General features: G+C 40.9%; 1 protein-coding gene across 1 annotated transcript in view; it reads left to right on the top strand.

Moving 5' to 3' along the window:
• PGR (progesterone receptor) overlaps nucleotides 1–24889 on the top strand; it is a 123985-nt gene that overhangs the window by 36633 nt on the left and 62463 nt on the right. The window contains exon 3 of the mRNA XM_070749661.1: nucleotides 19675–19791. Within this exon, the coding sequence (XP_070605762.1) occupies nucleotides 19675–19791 (117 nt within the window). The remainder of the gene's footprint in view (nucleotides 1–19674; nucleotides 19792–24889) is intronic.

Below are 24889 nucleotides of genomic sequence, written 5' to 3'. Positions count from 1 at the left end.
AGCAAAGAACTTGGCAAAGATCACTAAAATCTCACACGTGCGAGTGTCCTCGTGCGGCATTTCGCTTCTGCGCATATGTGCAAAAGCTGAATCTTGTGCCAGATGCACTCACGCCCACACCAGACATGTGCACCCCCACTCACTTCCAGGAGCGGATCGGTAGCAGCCTGACGCTGGTCGAGGGCTCTCTGTCTGCCCCCTCTGGTATGTGTGTCATAGGTTCGCCATCGCAGCCCTATATATGATCGAAACATTTAAATATGTTAAAGGGTTAAATAAGGTTCAGGAGGGAAGTGTTTTTAATAGGAAAGTGAACACAAGAACAAGGGGGCCCAATCTGAAGTTAGTTGGGGGAAAGATCAAAGGCAACATGAGAAAATATTATTTTACTGAAAGAGTAGTAGATTCTTGGAACAAACTTCCAGCAGACATGGTTGGTAAATCCACAGTAACTGAATGTAAACATGTCTGGGATAAACATATATCCATTGTAAGATGAAATACAGGAAATAGTATAAGGGCAGACTAGATGGACCATGAGGTCTTTTTCTGCCGTCAGTCTTCTATGTTTCTATGTTTTCTATATCACTTCAGATGAATGGCTGTCTGATCTTTTCTTAAAAACCCACAAATGTTGGAGGCAAACTGATCCCCTGCTCACACTGTCAGGAAACGTCTCCTTAGTTCTAGTTTTATATATTATACTTCTAATTTATTTTTGTATATTTTTATGATAACTTATGATTGTAATTCTGGGGTCAATTACAGTTGTAAGTAGTGTTGGGCGAACCGAACTTGCATAGTTCTTTTCCAGAAGTCCATGTTCAGGTTCGGCATTCGATTGAACACCGCAATACTATTGCAGCAGTGTGTGTGTGTGTGTGTGTGTGTGTGTGGTGCTCTGCACATGCTGGCTATTCAGGATCCCGGCCGGCAGCTTCAAGCGGGCGGCGGGTGGGAGGGGGAGGCGGGGAGGGCTCTGAGAGTCAAGCCGCTGACTTGGCTTGGGGGGGGCAGGAGGGGCAACTCCAGACCTGGAGCCTGACTTCCCCCCCAGCGCTTCACCTCCCGCCGGACCAGAGGGGTTGGGGTTCAGGGGCCGTCAAGTTCGGCCGAACCCACCGAACTCGAACTTCAACAGGTTCGCCCAACACTAGTTGTAAGTCAAGGACTACCTATAGCCAATGATCAATCTTGCGCATGAACTTGGAAGAATTTTGACCCATTCCTCTTTATGCAACAGCTTCATCTCGGGAATGTTGGAGAGTTAGGATTGCTAGCTTTAGGTCTTTCCATGTTAGAGTAGCATTTTCTTCCCTCAATCAGTGTTTCTTTGCTGACTCTTTATGGCTCTGTTTTCCATGACTACATTTTCTTCGAAATGAATGTGTGTGCCTAAGGAATCCAGTGTGTCTTGAGTCAGAGCACTGAGCCACTTAGCCACAGCCTTATCCAGACTGGCTTTCAGCAAAACTCTTCTGGTTGTTACCTAAACAATGGTTCCAGATCAAAGTTGGTTCAGATTATCTCCTTCAGATTAGTGTGAGAAGCTTCTCAGGGCTTCCACCACTGGTTTGAAAGCTCCTTACATTGCTGACTAGATAATCATGAGTAAACAATTTGTGGGAGTTACTGGTGGGCTTGGAGAGGTGCAACACCAGGGCTTTAAAAAAACCCAGCACTGGTTGTCTCTTTACTGTTTGAACCTCAAACTCATGCTATCAAACAGCAATGCCAAAAGCACTTAGATATAGATAACGCTCCATAGTGATTTACAGCACTCCCTGAGCAGTTTAAAGTGTCAGCCCCCCAACAATTTAGACCTTTTTTAAAAAAACAAATTCAGAAGGATGGAAAGCTCAGTCAATCTTGACACTTATCAGGGTCAAACTTCAGGCAGAGGGCAGAGTTAGCCTGCAATACTGCATTTTAACCACCAAGCCACCAGGGCTCAAACAATATTGAAGGGTACTGTGCAAGCCACTTAGTATGATTATGGGACTAGAAACCAAGACTTATGAAGAGAGATTGCTGGAACTGGGCATGGATAGCCTAGAGCAGTGTTTTTCAACCAGTGTGCCGTGCGACATGGTCAGGTGTGCCGCGAAGCTCAGCAAGAGAGAGAAAGAGAGAGAGAGAGAGAAAGAAAGCAAGAGAGAGAGAGAAAGCAAGAGAGAGAGAGAAAGAGAGGCAGGGAAGGAGGAAGAGATAGAAAGAGAGCAAAAAAGGAAGAGAGAAAGAGGGATGGAGAGAGAGAGGAAGGAAGGAAGAGAGAGAAAGAGGGAGAGAAATAGAGCGAAAAGGAGAGAGAGAAAGAATTTCTTTTGTCCAAACTATTTTTAGCCCCCCCCCACTCCCCCCCCCGCTCAAGGTGCCCCATTATTTTGTATATGTAAAAAATGTGCCGCAGCTCAAAAAAGGTTGAAAATCACTGGTCTAGAGAAAAGAAGGACCAGGGGGGGACATGATAGCAGTCTATATGTACTTGAGGGGTTGCCACAGAAAGGAGGGGGTCACACTATTCTCCAGGACACCAGAGAGCCAGACGAGGAACAACAGTTGGAAGCTGACCAAGGAGAGATTCAACCTAGAAATAAGGAAGAACTTCCTGACGGCCAGAGTGATCAACCAATGGAACGGCCTGCCAACGGAGGTTGAGAACTCCCCAACTTTGGACATTTTCAAGAGGAGATTGGACTGTCATTTGGCTGGGGTGCTGTAGGATTTCCTGCTTAAGCAGGGGGTTGGACTTGATGACCTGCAAGGTCCCTTTCAACGCTAATACTGTAAATAAATAAGTATGAAGCAGACTGTTCTGATGCAGTTCCCAAGCACGACAAAACATCTGTAGTTAAATCAATGATTTCTTTATTAGGAGCGCCAGCAGTCCCAGCAAAAGGTCTCTCTCTCTCTCCCTCTTCCCCCCTCTCTCTTACAATCTTAGCCAATTCTTCAGGTTTGGGGTCAAGGCTTAGATTCCAGATGTTTTGGGCTTTGGTGAAATAAAATGAATGATGATGATCTTCCTTCCTCTTCTCCTTCTTGTCCTTCTCCTCCTCCTTCTCCTCCTCCTCCTCCTTCTCCCACTTCCCTCTCTCGTTCTGTTTCTCCTCCTCCTCCTCTTCATCACCACTTTCAGCAAAATAATTCATTTTATTGTGATGGAGTATTGGCCAATACTTGTAAATTGGCTGGATTCTTAGCCTTTCTGCTATTAAGAAATGAAATTCATGTTCCAACAACCATCTACCTCTGAAATAAATCCACCATGTGCATAGTGATTAATGATCTCTTACTCTGCTTTAGTTTCAGTGGTTAATTTGATTAAGCGATATTGCTGGTGCTCTGCTTGCTCAAGGAATACCACTATTATTTCATTTTGTTCAGCTGTTTTTACTTCTGCCATTGTACATTATAAGTTGTAGGTCACTTTGGTCAGATGAATGTTATAAAACACTCAACTTAAATTAATGCACATGTGCATTAAAGTTTTTGGAGGGTAAAACAAGCTTCATTTTGGAATTTTCCTTTTCTGCTATTGTATACATGCCCTGCCACTTTGATTTGGGAGTTTCCCAACTCATGTATTCATTTTATTTACTATTTAATGTCATACTAAAAGAAGATAGCTTGGAAGAAGATGAATATGGTTTTTTTTAATTGGAGGAAGAAACACCAATAACTTCTCCTATGTTCATACCACTACTTTGGTTGTTAAAATGGAAGCTCTAGTAATGAAAGTTAAGAACAAAAGTGGGAAAAAAATGGGACTAAAACTAAATACAAAGAAGACCAAACAGATACAACCCACCAGAGCTTTGGAACTGGCAATGAAAATATTGAAGCAGAGGATAGGGTTTTTTTTGAATCAACCATCAACTAAAGAAACAATCAATCAAGAAATACGACATAGACAATGTAGATGCAGCATTTAGTAGAACAGCCATGAAGGTCTTGGAAAAAATATTGAAATTCAATGTCTATATCAGTGGTGTTAAACTCGATTTCATTGAGGGCCACACCAGGGTTATGTTTGACCTTGGGGGGGGCATGGTGGGTGTGGCCAGCTCCACATCACTTGTATTGCAGGTGCCTGTGGTGGCCTCAGTACTCTACCAGTGAAAATGGGCTCCCAAAACTCAGTTTTCAGCTGCGACGTCTTCCTGCAACCCTCCGTCATTTTCACTGGCAGAGGCACCGTGGGGTGGTCCTTTGCTATTTCCAGGGCAGCCTGGCAGGTCAGATCTGTAGGTCACTTTGGTTAGATGAGTGTTGTAAAACACTCAACTTAAATTAATGCATATGTGCATTAATGTTTTTGGAGGGTAAAACAAGCTTCATTTTGGAGTCTTCAGAGAGGGGCGGCATACAAATCTAATAAATTGAATTTAATTGAATCTAAGAACCCCACGGGTTGGATCTGGCCCCAGGCCTTGCGTTTGACACCCCTAATCCAGGGGCGAATTCACATTCCTGCTGCCCATGGGTTCCTTACCTTTTCCTACCAGTGCGCTGCATATTGCGATGTTATGTGCGTGAGTGCGCTCGCTACGCTGAGGCGTCCATGAATCCCCAGGATTATTTGAACTACAATATTTGTGCCATAAGTGAGAATTGAATTGAATTGAATTTATTCGATTTGTATGCCGCCCCTCTCCGAAGACTCGGGGCGGTTCACAACAATCTCTGGGGAAGGCTCCCATGTGCCTTCCTGCACCCAAATGGTTGCACCCTGTTGTGTTGTGCGGACAAGTTCATAGAGATGTTTGTTTGCATATTACAACTAGAGTTGTCGGAACCAATATGCCACTCATCTCCATAACCAGCTCCACTATTTCAGCAGCGATTGATGGTAATACTTGATTTCTTGCCAAAGTAAAAACATCTATAGCATTTAGACTTATAGCATTTAGACTTATATACCGCTTCATGGTGCTTTTATAGCCCTCTCTAAGCAGTTTACAGCAGTGTTTCCCAACCTTGGCAACTTGAAGATATCTGGACTTCAACTCCCAGAATGCTGGCTGGGGAATTCTGGGAGTTGAAGTCCAAATATCTTCAAGTTGCCAGGGTTGGGAAACACTGGTTTACAGAATCAGCATATTGCCCCCAACAATCTGGGTCCTCATTTTACCCACCTCGGAAGGATGGAAGGCTGAGTCAACCTTGAGCCAGTGGTGAGATTTGAACTGCTGAACTTCGGCAGTTAACTGAAGTAGCCTGTAGTGCTGCACTCTAACCTCTGCGCCACCCCAGCTCTTTTTTGGGGGGAATTATATGGTATACAGTATTAACTTTGATAGTTACTCTTATATATATACATCTCATAAAATTGATTGGCTGAAATGATCTATACATTCCTAAAATAAAATCATATAATTTAATATTATATTATAATGTAATGTAATTAACATACTCCTTTAGTCTTTTCTATTTAGCTGGCTCTGTAGAGCATCTTTCTCTTTTAGAAACATGGAAACATAGAAGACTGACGGCAGAAAAAGACCTCATGGTCCATCTAGTCTGCCCTTATACTATTTCCTGTATTTTATCTTACAGTGGATATATGTTTATCCCAGGCATGTTTAAATTGAGTTACTGTGGAATTACCAATCACGTCTGCTGGAAGTTTGTTCCAAGGATCTACTACTCTTTCAGTAAAATAATATTTTCTCATGTTGCTTTTGATCTTTCCCCCAACTAACTTCAGATTGTGTCCCCTTGTTCTTGTGTTCACTTTCCTATTAAAAACACTTCCCTCCTGGACCTTATTTAACCCTTTAACATATTTAAATGTTTCAATCATGTCCCCCCTTTTCCTTCTGTCCTCCAGATGATACAGATTGAGTTCATTAAGTCTTTCCTGATACGTTTTATGCTTAAGACCTTCCACCATTCTTGTAGCCCGTCTTTGGACCCGTTCAATTTTGTCAATATCTTTTTGTCTCCAGAACTGAACACAGTATTCCAAATGTGGTCTCTTTTATGGAGGAACTCCTGTGTATTTACTTACTTACTTACTTACTTTATTTTATTTCTTTGTTTGTTTGTTTGTTTATTTGTCAAACATGTATAGGTTAGTAGTAGTTTGTATAAAAATAACATAAGTAAAGAAGTAAAGATAAAAGAGGACAATAGTACAGTAGGACAGGGATGGTAAGCACAGTAGTGCGCTTATGCACACCCCTTACAGACCTCTTAGAAACGAGAAGTCGACTGCAGACAAACTAAGGTTAAAGTTACTTACTTTACTTAGTTTTTAAATTTTGTATGCCACCCACCACACTAGGCAAAGATAACTCTTCTTTTGTCTTGATTAGTGTAGAGAAACAGGCAGGTCATCTAGGACAGAGGTCCCCAACCGCCGGTCCGCGGACCGGGACCGGGCCGTTGGGGTTTTCCAGCCGGTCCGCGGCGCCGCTGCCCTCCCGGCAGAGGACATTATGCAGGACAGGGTGGGGCGTCGGGCAGGGCGGGGAGAATCAGGAGGCTCCTTTGGTGGCTGGGGGCTGCCTGGCTTTGTGATTTTGGCTGGGGGGGAGTTAGGAAGGTCCTACTTCTCCCTCCCCAGCCAAAAACTCAAAGCCTATCTGCTGGATACGGGCGATGAGCGGGACGAGCGGCGCCGAAGCCGGTGGCCGTGGCAGCTGCTGCAAGAGGCTTCCGCGCCGCTCTGTCCCACTCATCGCCCGTATCCAGCAGATAGGCTTTGAATTTTTGGCTGGGGGGGGAGAAGTAGGACCTTCCTAACTCCCCCCCCAGCCAAAATCACAAAGCCAGGCAGCCCCCAGCCGCCAAAGGAGCCTCCTGATTCTCCCCGCCCTGTGGAGAAGTGTGGAGGGCTGCGTCACTAAGCTCCACCCCTCCATAACCCCACCCCCATTTGACCAAAGCCCCCCCCCCCCACCGGGCCGTGGAAAACTGATCTAGCTTAAAGCTGGTCCCTGGTGCAAAAAAGGTTGGGGACCTCTGATCTAGGAGATCGCTTTGACACCAGCTGTGACCCTCATTGGAGAAGCTCAAATGATGATTTACTCACTTGTTACAGGAATACGTAAAGCCCTAAAACAGCGTCTGAAATATTGGTTTGTAATGGTGATACATAAATTGGGCAACAGAATCAGGTTTTTGGTTTATTTAACCTAATCAGTCTAATCTTCCTCAATTTACACACTGAATAAGTTACCCAGTTACAGTGCAGAACATGTTATGAAATGATCTTGTCCTTCTCTTGATTTCTATTACTGGCACTTAGGCTATTTTCTCATGTAGAAAGTGGGCAGGATAAAATATTTCCCCTAAAAGAGAAATAAAAGCTTAAGGGAGACAAGAAACTCAGAGCCCCAGCTTTCTGCTCCCAACACCCCCCCCAAGCAGATACTCAGCTGGGGCAGTTTTAGAAATGCAGATTGATCGATCTATCTATCTATCTATCTATCTATCTATCTATCTATCTATCTATCTATCTATCTATCTATCTATCTATCTAATCTATCTAATCTATCTAATCTATCTATCTATCTATCTATCTATCTATCTATCTATCTATCTATCTAATCTATCTAATCTATCTATCTATCTATCTATCTATCTATCTATCTAATCTATCTAATCTATCTATCTATCTATCTATCTATCTATCTATCTATCTATCTATCTATCTAATCTATCTAATCTATCTATCTATCTATCTATCTATCTATCTATCTATCTATCTATCTATCTACCTATCTAATCTATCTAATCTATCTATCTATCTATCTATCATCTATCTATCATCTATCTATCATCTATCTATCTATCTATCTATCTATCTATCTATCTATCTATCTATCTATCTATCTATCTATTTATTGGATTTATATGCCGCCCCTCTCCGAAAACTCGGGGCGGCTAACAGCAATCATAAACAGTGTACAATAACAATCCAATACTAAAAGCGAATTAAAGATTTAGTACTCCATTACTTCCTGAAGCAAGATCTGAACAAAGGTAGGGTTAGCCCTCAGCCACAATAGGAATTGGCCAACAAGCCCCCTCATTGCATTAGCAGTCCAAACATCAACCAAACTTAGCTGAGACAAACTTTCATGATTTGTACATGGCCCCATGGGAATTTGACAACACCCAATAGAATACAGTAAGACCTCGCCTATCGCTGGTGTTACGTTCCAGACCCGCCTGCGATAGGTGAAATCCGCGATGGGGAATTTATCGACTGATAGTACTTATTTAAGTATTTATATTGTAATTGTTTGGTAAGTTTACATTGTTTTAAGTGTTTATAAACCCTCCCCACACAGTATTTATTTTAGATACAGTATTTAAATACAGTATTTACAATTTTAGATATTTTTTTTTGAAAAACCTGCCGATCGAGTTCCGCAGGCTGTTTAAATCTGCCGATCGACTTCCTCAGAAACCCGCGAACCAGCGAAGATTCGCGAATGATTTTTCTCATTAATATTTCTTGAAAACCCGCGATGAAGTGAAGTCGCAGTAGGTGAAGCGCGGTATAGCGAGGGACTACTGTACATGTTCTTGTACAGGAACAGGAAGCTCAAGTGTAAAGCCCAAGAGAACATATAAATAACCCCCCACTCTCAACTCCATGCGGTCAGTCGCTCAGAATCACATGTGCTTTGTAGTTCTGCTTCATTAATAAACGGACCCTCTTTCCAATCTGTCTCCAGACTCCATTTTGTCTCCAGAGCCTTTCTCCTAGCTGGAACTGAACCACATGGATATTTCTTCCAACACCCGCTATATAGAAAAAAAATATTGAAAAGATTGTAAATCAGACAAAAGTACTAATCAAAGAATGTAGCCAAAAATAGTGTTAATTGTATAGCCAATATTAAATGGCCTTGTGACTCAATACCAGCCTCCAAATTTGGAGTTAGGCAAGCATCTAGCATATTTTTCTTTTTAATAGTCACATATTTTATCCTTCAGAGAGGCACAGGAATTTTGGTGCAAAGGTCAAACAAATGGTAATGTTTCCTAGCTTCAGCATTCGATAAACACAAATATTTAGCCTGTGATAATGACTGTAAGTTTGACCAAAATCCATTCAAGTGGTTCCATGAAACATCTGTTTGGACCAAAGTAAACAGTAACAAATGACCCCATTTAGAATTAAAGTATTAGTGGGAAAAAACAGAGTCCTAATCAAGTATGTCAATTTAAGTTTAAATAAAAACAACCTGAATCTTAATGAAATGTTTCAGTCAATGGAGTATAATAGTCCTTATTTTGTTGCTTTTGTATCTCATATGTTAATTTGCTAAATTTGACGCAGTCTAATACTTTTTAAATCACCATTTCTTTGTTTGGAGTCTTTTCTTGTTTCCATACTTGTGCATAAGCTAATCTTGCGGCTGTGAGTAAATGATTTATTAAGTAATAGTTTTCTTTACTATGTTTGCCTCTGATTATGCCTAGTAAATACATTTCCGGTTTTATCTCAAGTTTATAATCCAATATTTCTTCCATCCATGTCTGGATTTGGATCCAAATTTTTTTTGCTTCCTTACATTGCCACCAAATGTGGTAGTATGTTCCTACCTCTTTTTTGCACTTCCAACATTTGTTACTTACATTTATGTTTATTTTGGCTAAGCGCGCTGGCGCATAGTACCATCGGAAGAACATTTTATAAAGATTTTCTGGATCATTTTGATGCCAGTTCGCTCAGGGTCGTGCCGGGCATGGGTGCACACTTTGTGCATGCACCCCCACAGCAATCAAAAAATAGCTTCTGCACATGCGCAGAAGCAAAAATTAGCTTCTACGCATTCATAGAAGCAAAATCCAAGATGGCGGTGCCCACGGACTGGGACCAACAGAAACATCTCTGCGACGTCATTGCTGGTTTACTAATGGTTCTAAAGAACTGGTTAAAAGCAGTAGGAACCCACGTCTGATTCAGTTGCTCCCACAGTGGTGAAGTGCAAAGATTACAAGCAGAACATTATTGGTACAGTGGAACCTCGACATACGAGCAGCTCTACTTACGAGCTACTCGAGATAAGAGCTGGGAGGGGAGCAACATTTTTGTTCGCCTCCCGAGCTCACATTCGGGATACGAGCGCCAAGGAGCTTCTGCGTTCGGCTTCAGGAGACAGCTCCTTGGCGCTCGTATCCCGCGTGTTTTAAAAGGTTGCAGCCGGCCTGGGGCGCTGGAGGGGGTGCTGGCGAGCCCCCCAGGCCGGAACCAATTAGTCTCGTAAGTCGGGGTTCTACTGTATTGTAGTTAGCAATAGATTTATCCTTCATTGTTGATTTGATGATCGCCTTCTGCTCCACGAATCCCAGCGACCAGTTAGGTCCTTCTCCGGGTCCTGTCAACTAAGCAATGTTGTTTGGCGGGACCCAGGGGAAGAGCCTTCTCTGTGGTGGCCCCGGCCCTTTGGAACCAACTCCCCCCAGAGATTAGAATTGCCCCCACCCTCCTCGCCTTTCGTAAACTTCTTAAAACCCACCTCTGCCGTCAGGCATGGGGGAACTGAGTTATTCTTTCCCCCTAGGCCTTTACAATTTACGCATGGTATGTCTGTATGTATGTTTGGTTTTTATAATAAGGGTTTTTTAGTTATTTTAGTATTGGATTGGATTGTTACATGCTGTTTTTATCATTGTTGTTAGCCGCCCCGAGTCTACGGAGAGGGGTGGCATACAAATCCAATAAATAAATAAATAAATGAATGAATGAATGAATGAATGAATGAATGAATGAATGAATGAATGAATGATGGTTCAGCATCTAAAAGGCCCCAGTTTTGGATAGAAGACCTTGGAACAACTAGTGCCTGCTTCATGGAGCTGCATGCTAAGCTCTTAATGTGTGAATAGTCCTACCCCTAAAACTGTGCTATGTTTACTCAACGATCTTTAAATCATGGAGGTTGTGATATGGTGGGTAAGCTACAGTTGGTTTAGAGCAGGGGTGTCAAACTGGATTTCTTTGAGGGCCGGATCAGCATTGCAGTTCTCTATGGGCCGGCTGGGGGGAAGAAGGTAGGATAGAGGCCTCCTGTAGCACCCTGCCAGCCAAAATGGGGCCAAGGGAGGCCCATGTGCAGCCCTCATGCCCCTTTTTCAGCCTGGATGGCCTTCTGCTGCACTTTGTCAGCCAAAATGGGGCGTGGGAGCCATGCACGGCCCCCATGCCCTGTTTTGGCTGCCAGAGGAACTTCAAGCTGGTCCTTTTCTATTTCCAGCAAAATATATTATAAAGATATTATTTCCTTCATACAACCGTTGATGGAGAAAAAAATACATTGAATAAAGAGATTCTTGATGGAACTGAGGACAAGATTGCAATTCATGTATGGGAAGTGATGCTTACTTCAGGGATAAATGCCTATTAGCAGGACCTAATATAATCGGAGATAATAGGATATCAGATAATTTGGAGTTCTTTTATGTTCATTGGTTCCCCCATTCAAAATGATTTTGTCTGAGAAAGATGAAGTAGAACCCTGCCGTTGCAGATTACCACTGTGCTTATGAAAGGCTTTCTCTCTCTTTCTGTGTATAGCATTTGCCTATCTGTTTTACCTGTATGTACCTATCATCCATCTATCCATCCATCCATCCATCCATCCGTGCTCTATTTTTCTTTCTTTCTTTCTTTCTTTCTTTCTTTCTTTCTTTCTTTCTTTCTTTCTTTCTTTCTTTCTTTTTCTGTTTATCTATCATCTGTCTATCTATTATATATGTCTGTCTATCTATATCATCTGTCTGTCTGTCATATGTATCTGTCTGTCTGTCTGTCTGTCTGGCTGGCTGGCTGTCTTTCCACCCATCCATCCATCCATCCATCCATCCATCCATCCATCCATCCATCCATCTATCATCTATCTATCTCACATCTCACAATGCAGAGAAACCAGTGGTGTCCGTGGTGTGTGTGTGTGAAAATGGCAGTAATGTTGTCATAGTCCATCTACTTTCACTTTTTGTTTACTTTATCTGTCAACATTGAGTGTTTATATCCTGCGCATATAAAGGAGGCATTCCCCTGAGGGCAGGGGTGGGCTACTGCCGGGATGGGGGGGGGGACACAGTAGGGTAGCAAAAATGGAGCTCCACCCCAGAGCACTCAATTTGCACTGAGAGATGTTGAAACAAAATGAATAAGCCATGCCCAGAGTGTGGTAGTAAAAATTTTGGTAGCCCATTACTGCCTGAGGGAAACTTTTGGTACCCCCATTTGCAGTCTGAGTTAGCAGACTCAAGTAATATCTTAAGTTTCAGGAGACTATCATTGTTACTGCTATCACAAAACCAACTGGGTTTGGAATAGTCACTTGAATGAGTCATTCATCCATAGAGTAGAGTAGAGTAGAATAGAATAGAATAGAATAGAATAGAATAGAATAGAATTCTTTATCGGCCAAGTGTGTCTTGTCTTTGGTGCATATACTATTAGTGTATATAAAAGAAAAGATACATTTGTCAAGAATCATGAGATAAAACACAATGATTGTCATAGGGTTCAAATAAGCAATCATTAGCTCTAGGAAAAAGAAGGCAATAGCAAATAATTTCTGAAAATTCCAGAAAAGGACAGGGATTAGCAGTCAGCAGGAAACAACATTGACTCACACAAAATATACAAAGCAACATGTTGTAGAATAGGCTATGGCTTGATTTGGGTGGGTAAAGGAAATGAGATGCAGAATGCTTTGATTAGGAAAGCTTCAAATGAACATGGATGTAAATAATCTGCTAGAGAAGGATTATTTATAAACAAGCCTAGCTGAATGGTAGTACTAACCCATTTGTTTCTTTGTGTATCATAGGCTGTTGAAACTGGATGAGTTTAACCCATAGGCTGACAAAGGTCAAAGTTATATGAGGTTTTAGTTGTTGACTATAAACAGCCCTTGGAGAATTGAATGGTGGTGCTTTTGAAATATTATAATGGCCAGAGAATTCAGGGGTTTTTTTGAGAAGGAAACTCATTAATCATAGTATTAGTTATTACTGTGTTTTCTAAACTGGTGGTCTGTACCTCCAACCTGTTACATTCTGACTAGAGATAATCAAGGTTATTGTAATTAGTTGCATTTGGAAGGTAGGCTTTATTTCTACTTGGTCTTCTGCTTGAGCAAGAGGTTGGACTAGAAGACATCCAAGGTGCCATCTAACGATTTAACACAAATAGACTTCACTGAAGACAATGCTGAAAAAGCATTGTGAGGCCTAAAACCTTCTCAGTCAACCGGACCTGATGGAATATGTGCATACTTCCTACTTCCTCCACAGCCATAGCAGAACCACTAATAATCTTTGAAAAATCCTACAGGACCAGTTCCCTACCAAACCTATGGTCACTAGTCACCGTCATCCCTATCTTCAAAAAGGATGATCCCAGTCTAGTAGAATACTACAGACCAGTCTCTCAATGCTGCCTCACATGCAAAGCCATGGAGTCAATCATAAACCAATCCATTACCCTCCACCTAGAAACTAACAACCTATTTTCAAACAAGCAATTCGATTTCAGGAAAAAATATCCTGCAATCTACAACTACTGCACTGCAAAAAACATATGGAACTCAAAACTTGACCAGAGCAAAACAATAGACGCAATTTATATAGATGTCTGTAAAGCCTTCGACTCAGTGGTTCATGATAAAGTATTTCTGCAACTATAGCATCTCTGGACCTCTACATGACTGGATAATTGCATTCCTGTCAAACAGACAACAAGTGGTCAAAATAGGGAGTGCCCTATCTAACCCCGCATAATATCTAAGGCAGCATAATAGGACCAACATTCTTTATATTCTATATAAATGACCTTTGTGATCACATTACAAGCGACTGCGTTCTCTTTGCCGATGGTGTAAAACTCTTCAACACCACCGACAACACTGCTACCCTCCAAAAAGACTTTGATTCTGTGTCAGAATGGTCAAACATCTGGCAACTCCAAATCTCAACCAATAAATCCTCTGTCCTGCACATTAGCAAAAAGAATCAGAACACCAAATACAAGCTGAATAAACAAGACCTTACAGATGACCCTCATTCTGCCAAAGATCTTGGAATACTCATATAAAATGATCTAAGTGCCAAAGCACCACAACATCGCTAAAAAGGCTTCAAGAGCTGTTAACCTAATCTTATGTAGCTTCTTCTCCAGTAATATCACACTACTAACCAGAGCATACAAAGCATTTGCCAGACCAATCCTTGAATACAGCTCTTCTGCCTGCAACCCACACTGCATATCAGGCATAAATACATTAGAAAGTGTTCAGAGATACTTTACTAGAATAGCCCTCAGCTGCTCTACTTGCAACACAATACCTTACACAACCAGACTTGAAATCCTGGGCTTAGAAACCTTAGAACTATATCAATACCTGACTCTGTGGTTTCATCACCAAACCTCCAAAACTGGACCCTTGGATTGTCTACTGTTGACCTCACCCGATTCCTAAGAGGGGTGAGGGGTGTGCATAAGTGCACCAGCATGCCTACTTCCCCTGTCCAACTGCTCTCTCTTATCAGTACCCAGTTATGTATATAAACAATGTTATATCTATGCATATTACAAATACATACTTGACAAAAGAAAAGAAATAGATAGGCAGGCAGGCAGGCAGACAGACAGACAGATGGACAGACAGACAGATAGACAAAACTCTGTTATTCCTTAAAGCTTGATTCTCAACCCACTGTTGAAAAGCCCTAAATGGAAATGTGGAACTTGATTTGAATGGAAATTTGAACCTAGGTTTCCTAATTCCATAGTAAGGTTTTAAAATATTGACAAATCAAAGGTAAAAACTGTCTTTTTCTGCATTTAACAAGACACTGTGTTGAAAGGTACAAAATGTGTGCTTGGACATAATTTTTGAGCATTTTATTTTCTGTTATAAAATATATATTTGTAGTTCATGTCTACGACCAAGCAGCTTACCAATAACAACTGACTGATCATAATAATTCACTTGTAATGTCATGGTGACCCTTGCATTGTTAAAGTCCATAAGATGCTATGTCTTCCATCTGTTGAGTCACGTTAAGCAGGAACAGATTGGTTTGTTCCTATTTAACGTGACCCAAAGCAAGAGGGGGGGGGAGGAAAGAGCAAAATGTGACTGCTAAGAGGCCATGCACTTAGCCTCCAAGTATTCAAGTATGTCTCCCACTAAAACACAGAAGTATCATAGTAGATAATGAAGTTATTTCCAAAATGTATTTAATTGATGATAAGAAGGATGGAATAGCCAAAGAGAGATTAAATAACACATGATCTTAAAACTTGTTACCTTTCCAGAATAAATATGCTCTGCAATTCTTTCCAGCAGATGTGGTAGATAAATCCACAGTAACTGAATTTAAACATGCCTGGGATAAACATATATCCATCCTAAGATAAAATACAGAAAATAGTATAAGGGCAGACTAGATGGACCATGAGGTCTTTTTCTGCCGTCAGACTTCTATGTTTCTATGTTTCTAAGTCATTATAGTTGTTCATTCTGGCTGAAGGCCATTTTATAAACTGTTCATCTTTTACACCTGCACAAGGTTCTAAAAGGATGAAAATGAAATTGAGTTACATTGATTTCAGGCTGCATTTTTAAGTGGGCGTTATTGCTTTTCCCTTAATGACAATCTGGTTTGCAGAATAATACTCAAGTACAGTGAAAATGTCTCTGCATCTGTCCTGATTAGAACTGGTGTCCTTTTATTCTGTCTGGAGGCTTAGCTGAATTAGGGGAGAGTACTTTGACTGAACTACTGTACTGTACTGATAAGCTCCTTATCTTTTCCCTTTTCTGTTTTCATGTCATTTTCATTTATTGGCAGTTCTGTGCTAGCAAAAACTTCAGAAGAGAAGGATTTAGGGGTAGTGATTTCTGACAGTCTCAAAATGGGTGAACAGTGCAGTCAGGCAGTAGGAAAAGCAAGTAGGATGCTTGGCTGAATAGCTAGAGGTATAACAAGCAGGAAGAGGGAGATTGTGATCCCGCTATATAGAGTGCTGGTGAGACCACATTTGGAATACTGTGTTCAGTTCTGGAGACCTCACCTACAAAAAGATATTGACAAAATTGAACGGGTCCAAAGACGGGCTACAAGAATGGTGGAAGGTCTTAAGCATAAAACGTATCAGGAAAGACTTAATGAACTCAATCTGTATAGTCTGGAGGACAGAAGGAAAAGGGGGCACATGATCGAAACATTTAAATATGTTAAAGGGTTAAATAAGGTCCAGGAGGGAAGTGTTTTTAATAGGAAAGTGAACACAAGAACAAGGGGACACAATCTGGAGTTAGTTGGGGGAAAGATCAAAAGTAACATGAGAAAATATTATTTTACTGAAAGAGTAGTAGATCCTTGGAACAAACTTCCAGCAGACGTGGTAGATAAATCCACAGTAGCTGAATTTAAAGATGTCTGGGATAAACATATATCCATCCTAAAATAAAATACAGGAAATAGTATTAGGGCAGACTAGATGGACCATGAGGTCTTTTTCTGCCGTCAGACTTCTATGTTTCTATGTTCTATATTTCTATTTCATGCAGGCTGTTTGGATGGCATATCAGCAGAACTAGATTGCTGCCATTTCTCTTTTCTTTGCCCAATTGGAGCAATTGTAACTAGAGGGGGTGCAGTGGTTAGAGTGCAGCACTGCAGGCTACTTCAGCTAACTAGTAGCTGTAATTCAGCAGTTCAAATCTCACCCCTGGCTCAAGGTGGGTAAAATGAGGACCCATATTGTTGGGGGCAATATGCTGATTCTGTAAACCACTTAGAGAGAGCTGTAAAAGCACTATGGAACAGTATATAAATCTAAGTGCTATTGCTTTTCCTCTAAAGTCAGTCCACCAGTAAACAATAGTATGGCATCGGACCAGAATATCTCCGGGACCACCTTCTGCCGCACGAATCCCAGCGACTAGTTAGGTCCCACAGAGTTGGCCTTCTCCGGGTCCCGTCGACTAAATAATGTCATTTGGCGGGACCCAGGGGAAGAGCCTTCTCTCTGGCGGCCCCGACCTTCTGGAACCAATTCCCCCCAGAGATCAGATATGCCTAGGCCTATACAATTTATGCATGGTATGTTTGTGTATATGTTTGGGGTTTTTTTTGGTTTTTTTAAATTAGGGTTTTTAAAATTATTTTAAATATTAGATTTGTTATATGTTGTTTCACTATTGTTGTTAGCCGCCCCGAGTCTGCGGAGAGGGGCGGCATACAAATCTAATAAATAAATAAGTAAATAATAAAATCAACCACTAAATTTAATAAGCAGCCAGGATTATTAAATTATCCTGGAATTATTATTTATATTTTATTTATACATTTTTCTTTAGTAGAATAGAATAGAATTCTTTATTGGCCAGGTGTGACTAGACACACAAGGAATTTGTCTTGTTCCATATGCTCTCAGTGTACATAAAAGAAAATATAGATTTGTCAAGAATCATGAGGTACAACACTTAATGATTGTCATAGGGGTCAAATAAGCAATGAAGAAACAATCAATATTAATAAAAATCTTAGGATACAAGCAACAAGTTACAGTCATACAGTCCTAAGTGGGAGGAAATGGGTGATAGGAATGATGAGAAAAAACTAGTAGAAATTGTAAACATAAAAACTCAATATCTACATGTTGTCTGTGTACAGTTAGTTTTGAAAAATAGTAATAGCAATAGCAATGTTCATAGCATTGATTAAAAATCACATGATAATAATAGTACCTGTATTTGTTTATCCATACAGTGATACCTCGTCTTACGAACCCCTCGTCGTATGAACTTTTTGAGATATGAACCCGGGGTTTAAGATTTTTTTGCCTCTTCTTCCGAACTATTTTCACCTTCCAAACCCACCGCCACTGCTGGGATGCCCTGCCACCGGACTTCCATTGCCAACCAAAGCACCTGTTTTCGCACTGGTGGGATTCCCCTGAAGCTCTCCTCCATGGGAAACCCCACCTCTGGATTTTGCGATGCTGCAGGGGAATCCCACCAGCATGAAAACGGGTGCTTCGGGAGTCCATGCCAGTGAAGAGAAGGACCAGGGGAGACATGATAGCAGTGTTCCAATATTTGGACCATATTACCTCTGGAACCGCCTGCTACCACACGAATCCCAGCGACCGATAAGGTCCCACAGAGTTAGCCTTCTCTGGGTCCCGTCGACTAAACAATGTCGTTTGGCGGGCCCCAGGGGAAGAGCCTTCTCTGTGGCGGCCTCGGCCCTCTGGAACCAACTCCCCCCAGAGATTAGAATTGCCCCCACCCTTCCTGTCTTTCGTAAACTACTCAAGACTCATTTATACCACCAGGCATGGGGTAGTTGAGATATTCCTTCCCCCTAGGCCATTACAAGTTATCCATGGTATGTTTGTCTGTATGTTTGGTTTTATTATAAAGGTTTTTAGTTGTTTTATTATTGGATTGTCACATGCTGTTTTTATTATTGTTGTTAGCCGCCCCGAGTCTACGGAGAGGGGCGGCATACAAATCCAATAAATTATTATTATTATTATTATTATTATTATTATTATTATTATTATTATTAATTTGAGAAGCTGTCGCAGAGAGGAAGGGGTCAAGCTATTTTCCAAGGCACCTGAATGCCAGACAAGGAATAATGGATGGAAACTGATCAAGGGGAGATCCAACCTAGAAATTGTTGTGATTCAGCCTGAGGCTCCTCAGGGACCGGCTGCGTCTCTGCTGAATCCAGGCCCGGAGGAGGAGGACAGTGAACAGGAGGGGGAGGACCAGGCAGACGGGGGAGAGGAAAGTCAGGAAGAGGAGGAGGGAGAGTAGCCTGAGAGCCCCGGGGGGGGGCTCTCCCCAGCCAGTAGCCTGGACTCATTGGATGAGGAAGCACAGGCTATAATTGATATGAGACAGCGACGTGCAGCTCAGAGACGGGACCAATTAGAAAGGTATTTGCACCACTGAATTGGCAACAGCTGGGTTTGGGTGTGGTTCTCCTCAGCAGGGTTTAAAAGGCAGGCCCCCCTTGCAGCCATGTGGAGCGTTATCAACTGGAGGTTCTGTGACCCTGCTTCGCTTCTCGGCGTCTCTGATCTTGGCTTGTGGCCTAGAAGTCTGGAAGACATGGGGGAGGCGTAGGTTTGTTATCTCCAGCGGTGTTTTTGACAGCAAGAATCCTGTTTTATTTCATGGCCTTCGTGAAACCTCTGTGAAGTTCCAGCGTGTTGCTGTCTGTAAGAACAGTTTCTGTTACCTGTGTTTGCTTTGAATTATATAAACTGCCTTTGCTTTTTACCAGTGTGTCTGACTTCTCTTTTTGGCTGGTGTTGGCTTCTGGAGGGACCCAGACAGAACAGAAATAAGGAGAAATTTTCTGACAGTGAGAACAATCAACCAATGGAACAGCTTTGCCTTCAGAAGTTGTGGGAGCTTCATCACTGGAAGCTTTCAGGAAGAGACTGTCAGAAATGGTGTAGGGTATCAGGCTTTGGCATTTTTCCCCATCTCATTGATTTGGTGCGAGAGCACCGTATGTGTGTATGCGGCTAATTTCCTCTTCAAGTTGATGGGATTTGAAAGTTGTTCCTCTTGGGTGGCATGTTACTGCAATTCTGAGCATCTCTTAAAGCTGTGCTTCAGATAAATTCATTGCATTGTATTTTTCTTTTCTTTCTTGCAGGTCAACACAATTATCTTTGTGCAGGGCGGAATGACTGCATAGTGGATAAGATTCGTCGGAAAAACTGCCCTGCGTGTCGCTTGAGGAAGTGCTGTCAAGCTGGCATGATACTTGGAGGTAGGTAGGCGCTTGGAAAATTTTGATTGGTTGAGCGAGATCCTCAGGAATTTCTCCTGAACCGAAGGCACCACTTAATAGGATCAGAATATCTGGTCTAAAAGAACCCTTTAGGCCAGTGGTTCTCAACCTTTCTAATGTCGTGACCTCTAAATACAGTTCCTCATGTTGTGGTGACCTCCAACCATAAGTCTAGTGCCAGTTCTCCCAACAGAGCTTTAAGCTGATTGGCAGGAAGGTCAGGGGGACACTCCCACTGTAAAACCTGATTGGTCGGATTGTAGAAATACGTTCCAAAGTGCCAGAATAGAAGCTTTAGTTCCTAACACCACGTGAAAATTGTCTTTTCCCATGGTCTTAGGTGATCCTTGTGAAACAGTTGTTTGACTCCTAAAGGGGTCCCGACCCCCAGGTTGAGAACCACTGCTTTAGGCCATCCTATTTGATGACACATTCTGTCATCTCTAACTCTTAGTTCTTGTGATTCACTTGAATCTTCTCTTGTTTGTTTGTTTGTTTGTTTGTTTGTTTGTTCGTTCGTTCGTTCGTTCATTCATTCATTCATTCATTCTTCTGCCGCCCTTCTCCTTAGACTCAGGGCGGCTTACAACATGTTAGCAATAGCACTTTTTAACAGAGCCAGCATATTGCCCCCACAATCCGGGTCCTCATTTTACCCACCTCGGAAGGAAGGAAGGCTGAGTCAACCTTGAGCCAGTGATGAGATTTGAACTGCTGACCTACAGATCTACAGTCAGCTTCAGTGGCCTGTAGTACAGCACTCTACCTGCTGCGCCACCCCGGCTCTCTCTTCTCTTGAGGTAGTCCTCAAATTACAACAGTTTATTTAATGACTGTTCAAAATTACAACAGCCCTGAAAAAAGTGACTTAAATCTTTACTTAGCAATTGACTCATATACTGTACAGCATCCTGGGATCATGTTGATCCCCTTTTGTGATCTTCTAGCAGGAAAGTCAATGGGGAAGCCAGATTCACTACACAACTGTGTTACTAACTTTTGGCAATATGCTGACTCTGTAAACCACTTAGAAAGGGCTATAAAAGTACTGTGAAGCAGTATATAAGTTTAAGTGTTATTGCTATTGCTATCTATCACCTATTTATTACATTTATAAGGTCACCTACAACCAACTCTAGGCAGCTCCCAATTCTGGCATGGAATGTAAGTGTATCACATACAATATTTGGGTGATGACATCATTATCCATGTATTATCTTTTCCTCCCACCAGCCCTGCTTTGGATGCCCTCATCCCGTAACACGCAGTGACCCCTATTATATTATTATAGCCATTGAAAACTGACATGCAAAACTGAAAGGCGGCGTATTGATCTGCCTATTCTGTGGGCACTTAATTTCTTATAATACCATATACCAGTGATGGCGAACCTCAGGAACGGGTGCTACAGGTGGCATGCGGAGCCACATCTGTTGGCACGGGAGCTGTTGCCCTAGCTCAGCTCCAACGTGCATGTGTGTGCTGGCCAGCTGAATATTGGCTCACACAGAGGTTCTGGGAGGGCGTTTTTGGCTTCCAGAGAGCCTCCAGGGGGATGGGGGAGAGCATGTTTACCGTCCCCCAGCTTCAAGGAAGCCTTTGGAGCCTGAGGAGGGCAAAACCTGAGCCTACTGGCCCACCAGAAATTGGGAAACGGGCTGTTTCTGGCCTCCAGAGGGCCTCAGGGAGGGAAAGCTGTTTTTGCCCTCCCCCGGGTATTGAATTATAGGTTGGGCACTCACGCATGCGAGTATCTACGAGACCAGGGTATCTATGAGACCGCCTTCTGCCGCACAGTTAGGTCCCACAGAGTTAGTCTCCTCCGGGTCCCGTCAACTAAACAATGTTGTTTGGCGGGACCCAGGGGAAGAGCCTTCTCTGTGGTGGCTCCGGCCCTCTGGAATCAGCTCCCTCCAGAGATTAGAACTGCCCCCACCCTCCTTGCCTTTCGTAAACTCTTTAAAACCCACCTCTGTCGTCAAGCGTGGGAGAACTGAAACATCTCCCCCTGCCTATGTAGTTTTTTGTGTATGATATGACTGTATGTATGTTTTTATATATTGGGGTTTCTTGTTTTTTAGACTTTTTAAATGTATTATTGTTATTTTAGATTCTAACTATTAGATTTGTCATTATATATTGTTTTTATCATTGCTGTAAGCCACCCTGAGTCTACGGAGAGGGGCGGCATACAAATCTAAATAATAATAATAATAATAATAATAATAATAATAATAATAATAATAGTGTGAGCACATGCTGTTTCGGCAGCCAAGAGAAAAAAGATTCGCCATCACTGCCATATACCATATTAACACGCACATAACTGATGAAAAACCCAAAGGTCTCAACGATATATTCAGTCTATGTACTGTCCTGTATTATAAACCCCAGGTTTATAGTGGATGGATATGCTTAACTCAGGAAAGTGTTTAATCAATTTTATAAATCAAATTGAATTGCAATTACATTAGAAGTCGTTCCATTTCCAATTTAGAAGGGGAAGCTTTATACATCAGAGTGACAGTCGTCATAAACAAATCAAATCTACAATAAATTCAAGTGTTTATTTGCTGGATTCATACTCTTCTTTCCTACTCCACTTCGAAGGCTTCTGTTCCAAGTGCTAGCCAGCTGTTTTAAAAAAAAACCATTCTCTTCCATTGGTTCTCACCCTCTCTCCAAATCTATTTTTTTTTTTTATATATTTTTATTTTATTTTATATGACTTACAAACATTTAGACATCAAACAATACAACATTAAACATTTACACTTAATATATTTACAAGATTTATTTTTTAACAATTCTATTTACTATACCTTTTTCTTGATTTCCACCCAGTTGTAAATTTTTTCCCATACTTTGTAATAGTCCTTATTTTGTTGGTTTTGAATTTCGTATGTTAATTTGCTAAATTTGGCGCAGTCTAATATTTTTTTAATTACCGTTTCTTTGTTTGGAATCTTATCCTGTTTCCAGACTTGTGCATATGCTAATCTTGCAGCAGTAAGTAAGTGATTTATTAAGTAGTAATTTTCTTTGCTATGTTTGCCTCTAATTATGCCCAATAAATACATTTCCGGTTTTATTTCAATTTTATAGCCTAATATTTCTTCCATCCATGCCCTAATTTGAATCCAAAATTTTTTTGCTTCGTTACATTGCCACCATATGTGGTAGTATGTTCCCACTTCTTTTTTACACTTCCAACATTTGTTACTAATGTTTACATTCATTTTGGCTAGGCGTGCTGGCGCATAATGCCATCGGAAGAACATTTTATAAAGATTTTCTTTATATGGTGTTGACAAAGTCATCTTATAATTAACTGACCATAGTTTTTCCCAGTCTTCTAGCTGAATTGCATATCCAAAGTTGGTCATCCAAGATATCATGTTAGGTTTAACAATTTCTTCAATGTTTTCATAGTTTAATAGATAAATATACATTTTAGTTATAAATTTTTTGTCAGATCCTGTCAATATTTTGTCTATTTCATTTTGTTTATTACATATTCCAAATTGTACCAAGTCCCTTTTATATCTGCTTTGAATTTGATAATATGGAAGCCAATCTATTACTATACCTTCCTCTTTAAGTCTTTCTCTAGTTTTAAGACTTCCTTTAGTGTTTAATAGGGCTTCGTAGGTTATTTTTTGTTCTTGGCTTATTATGTTTGGATGAATTTGAGCTTCTAGAGTGGATAGCCATCTGGGAATTTCATTATAGTATTTTTTCCTGACTTTCCGCCAGTATGTCAATAGTGTATTCCGAATTTGGTGTTGTTTAAAGTGAGAATGTTTTGAGTGTTCTTTTTCCCACAAATGTGCGTGCCATCCTTCATTTATATCGTGGCCTTCTATTGTTAGAATTCTAGGATTTTCAAGGTTGACCCATTCTTTAATCCACAGTAATTTAGTGGCTTGGTAGTATATTTCTAAGTTGGGTAAACCGAATCCTCCTCTTGTTCTTAAATCTTGTAGGGCTTTCATGTTTATTCTAGGTTTTTTATTGCACCAGATAAATTTAGAAATTATTTTATTTATTTTAGCAAAGAACGATTTGTTTAGTTGTATTGGTGCTGTTTGGAAGAGATAGAGCCACCTTGGAAGTATATTAGACTTTATTGTATTGATCCTTCCCATTAAGGATAGATTTAACTTTGACCATTTTTCTAAATCTTCTTTTGTTTTTGTTAATAATTTTGTATAATTTAGTTCTTTCAGTGAAGAATACCTTGTCGTAAACCAAATCCCTAGATATTTAATTTTCTTTTCTATTTGAAAACCTGTTTCTTTTATTAATAATTTGTTTAAATCTTGATTACAATTCTTGGTTAATATTTTAGTTTTGTTCCTATTTATTTTTAAGCCGGCCACTTTCCCATAGTTCTCTAATTCTTTTACTAAATATATCATTGAGCTAACTGGATTCTCTAAGAAGAAGACCAGATCATCAGCGAAGGCCTGTGTTTTATAAATTTGTTGTTTAATTTGGGTGCCCTGTATTGATGATTCCCCTCTAATTCGGTTTAATAGTATTTCTATAGACATTATATATATTAAGGGAGATAGTGGACAGCCTTGTCTCACTCCTTTTTTAATATCGAATGTATTGGTTAAATCTCCATTTATAATTATCCTTGCCTTTTGTTTGGAGTATATTTTATTTATTGTATTTTCAAAGTTCTCTCCAAAATCCATAGTATTTATTAATTTTTTGAAAAAGTTCCAATTGAGGTTATCGAAGGCTTTCTCAGCATCTAGAAATAGCATTGCTATTTCTAAATTCAAGTGTTTATTTGCTGGATTCATACTCTTCTTTCCTACTCCACTTCGAAGGCTTCTGTTCCAAGTGCTAGCCAGCTGTTTTAAAAAAAAACCATTCTCTTCCATTGGTTCTCACCCTCTCTCCAAATCTATTAAGCCTACTAAGACTATTAAACCTGCTCATTGTCATTAGACTTTGGAATATTTTCTCTTCTAAGTTCTTTTTATTATCTTTTAAATCCATTAAGCCTACTAAGACTGTTAAGCGTGCTCATTGACATTAGAGTCTGGAATATTCTCCCTTC

This window comes from Erythrolamprus reginae, chromosome 4, assembly GCF_031021105.1.
Source record: "Erythrolamprus reginae isolate rEryReg1 chromosome 4, rEryReg1.hap1, whole genome shotgun sequence".
NCBI lineage: Eukaryota > Metazoa > Chordata > Lepidosauria > Squamata > Dipsadidae > Erythrolamprus > Erythrolamprus reginae.
The sequence above is the reverse complement of the archived record's forward strand: the minus strand, read 5'-3'. Positions and strand labels throughout refer to the sequence as shown.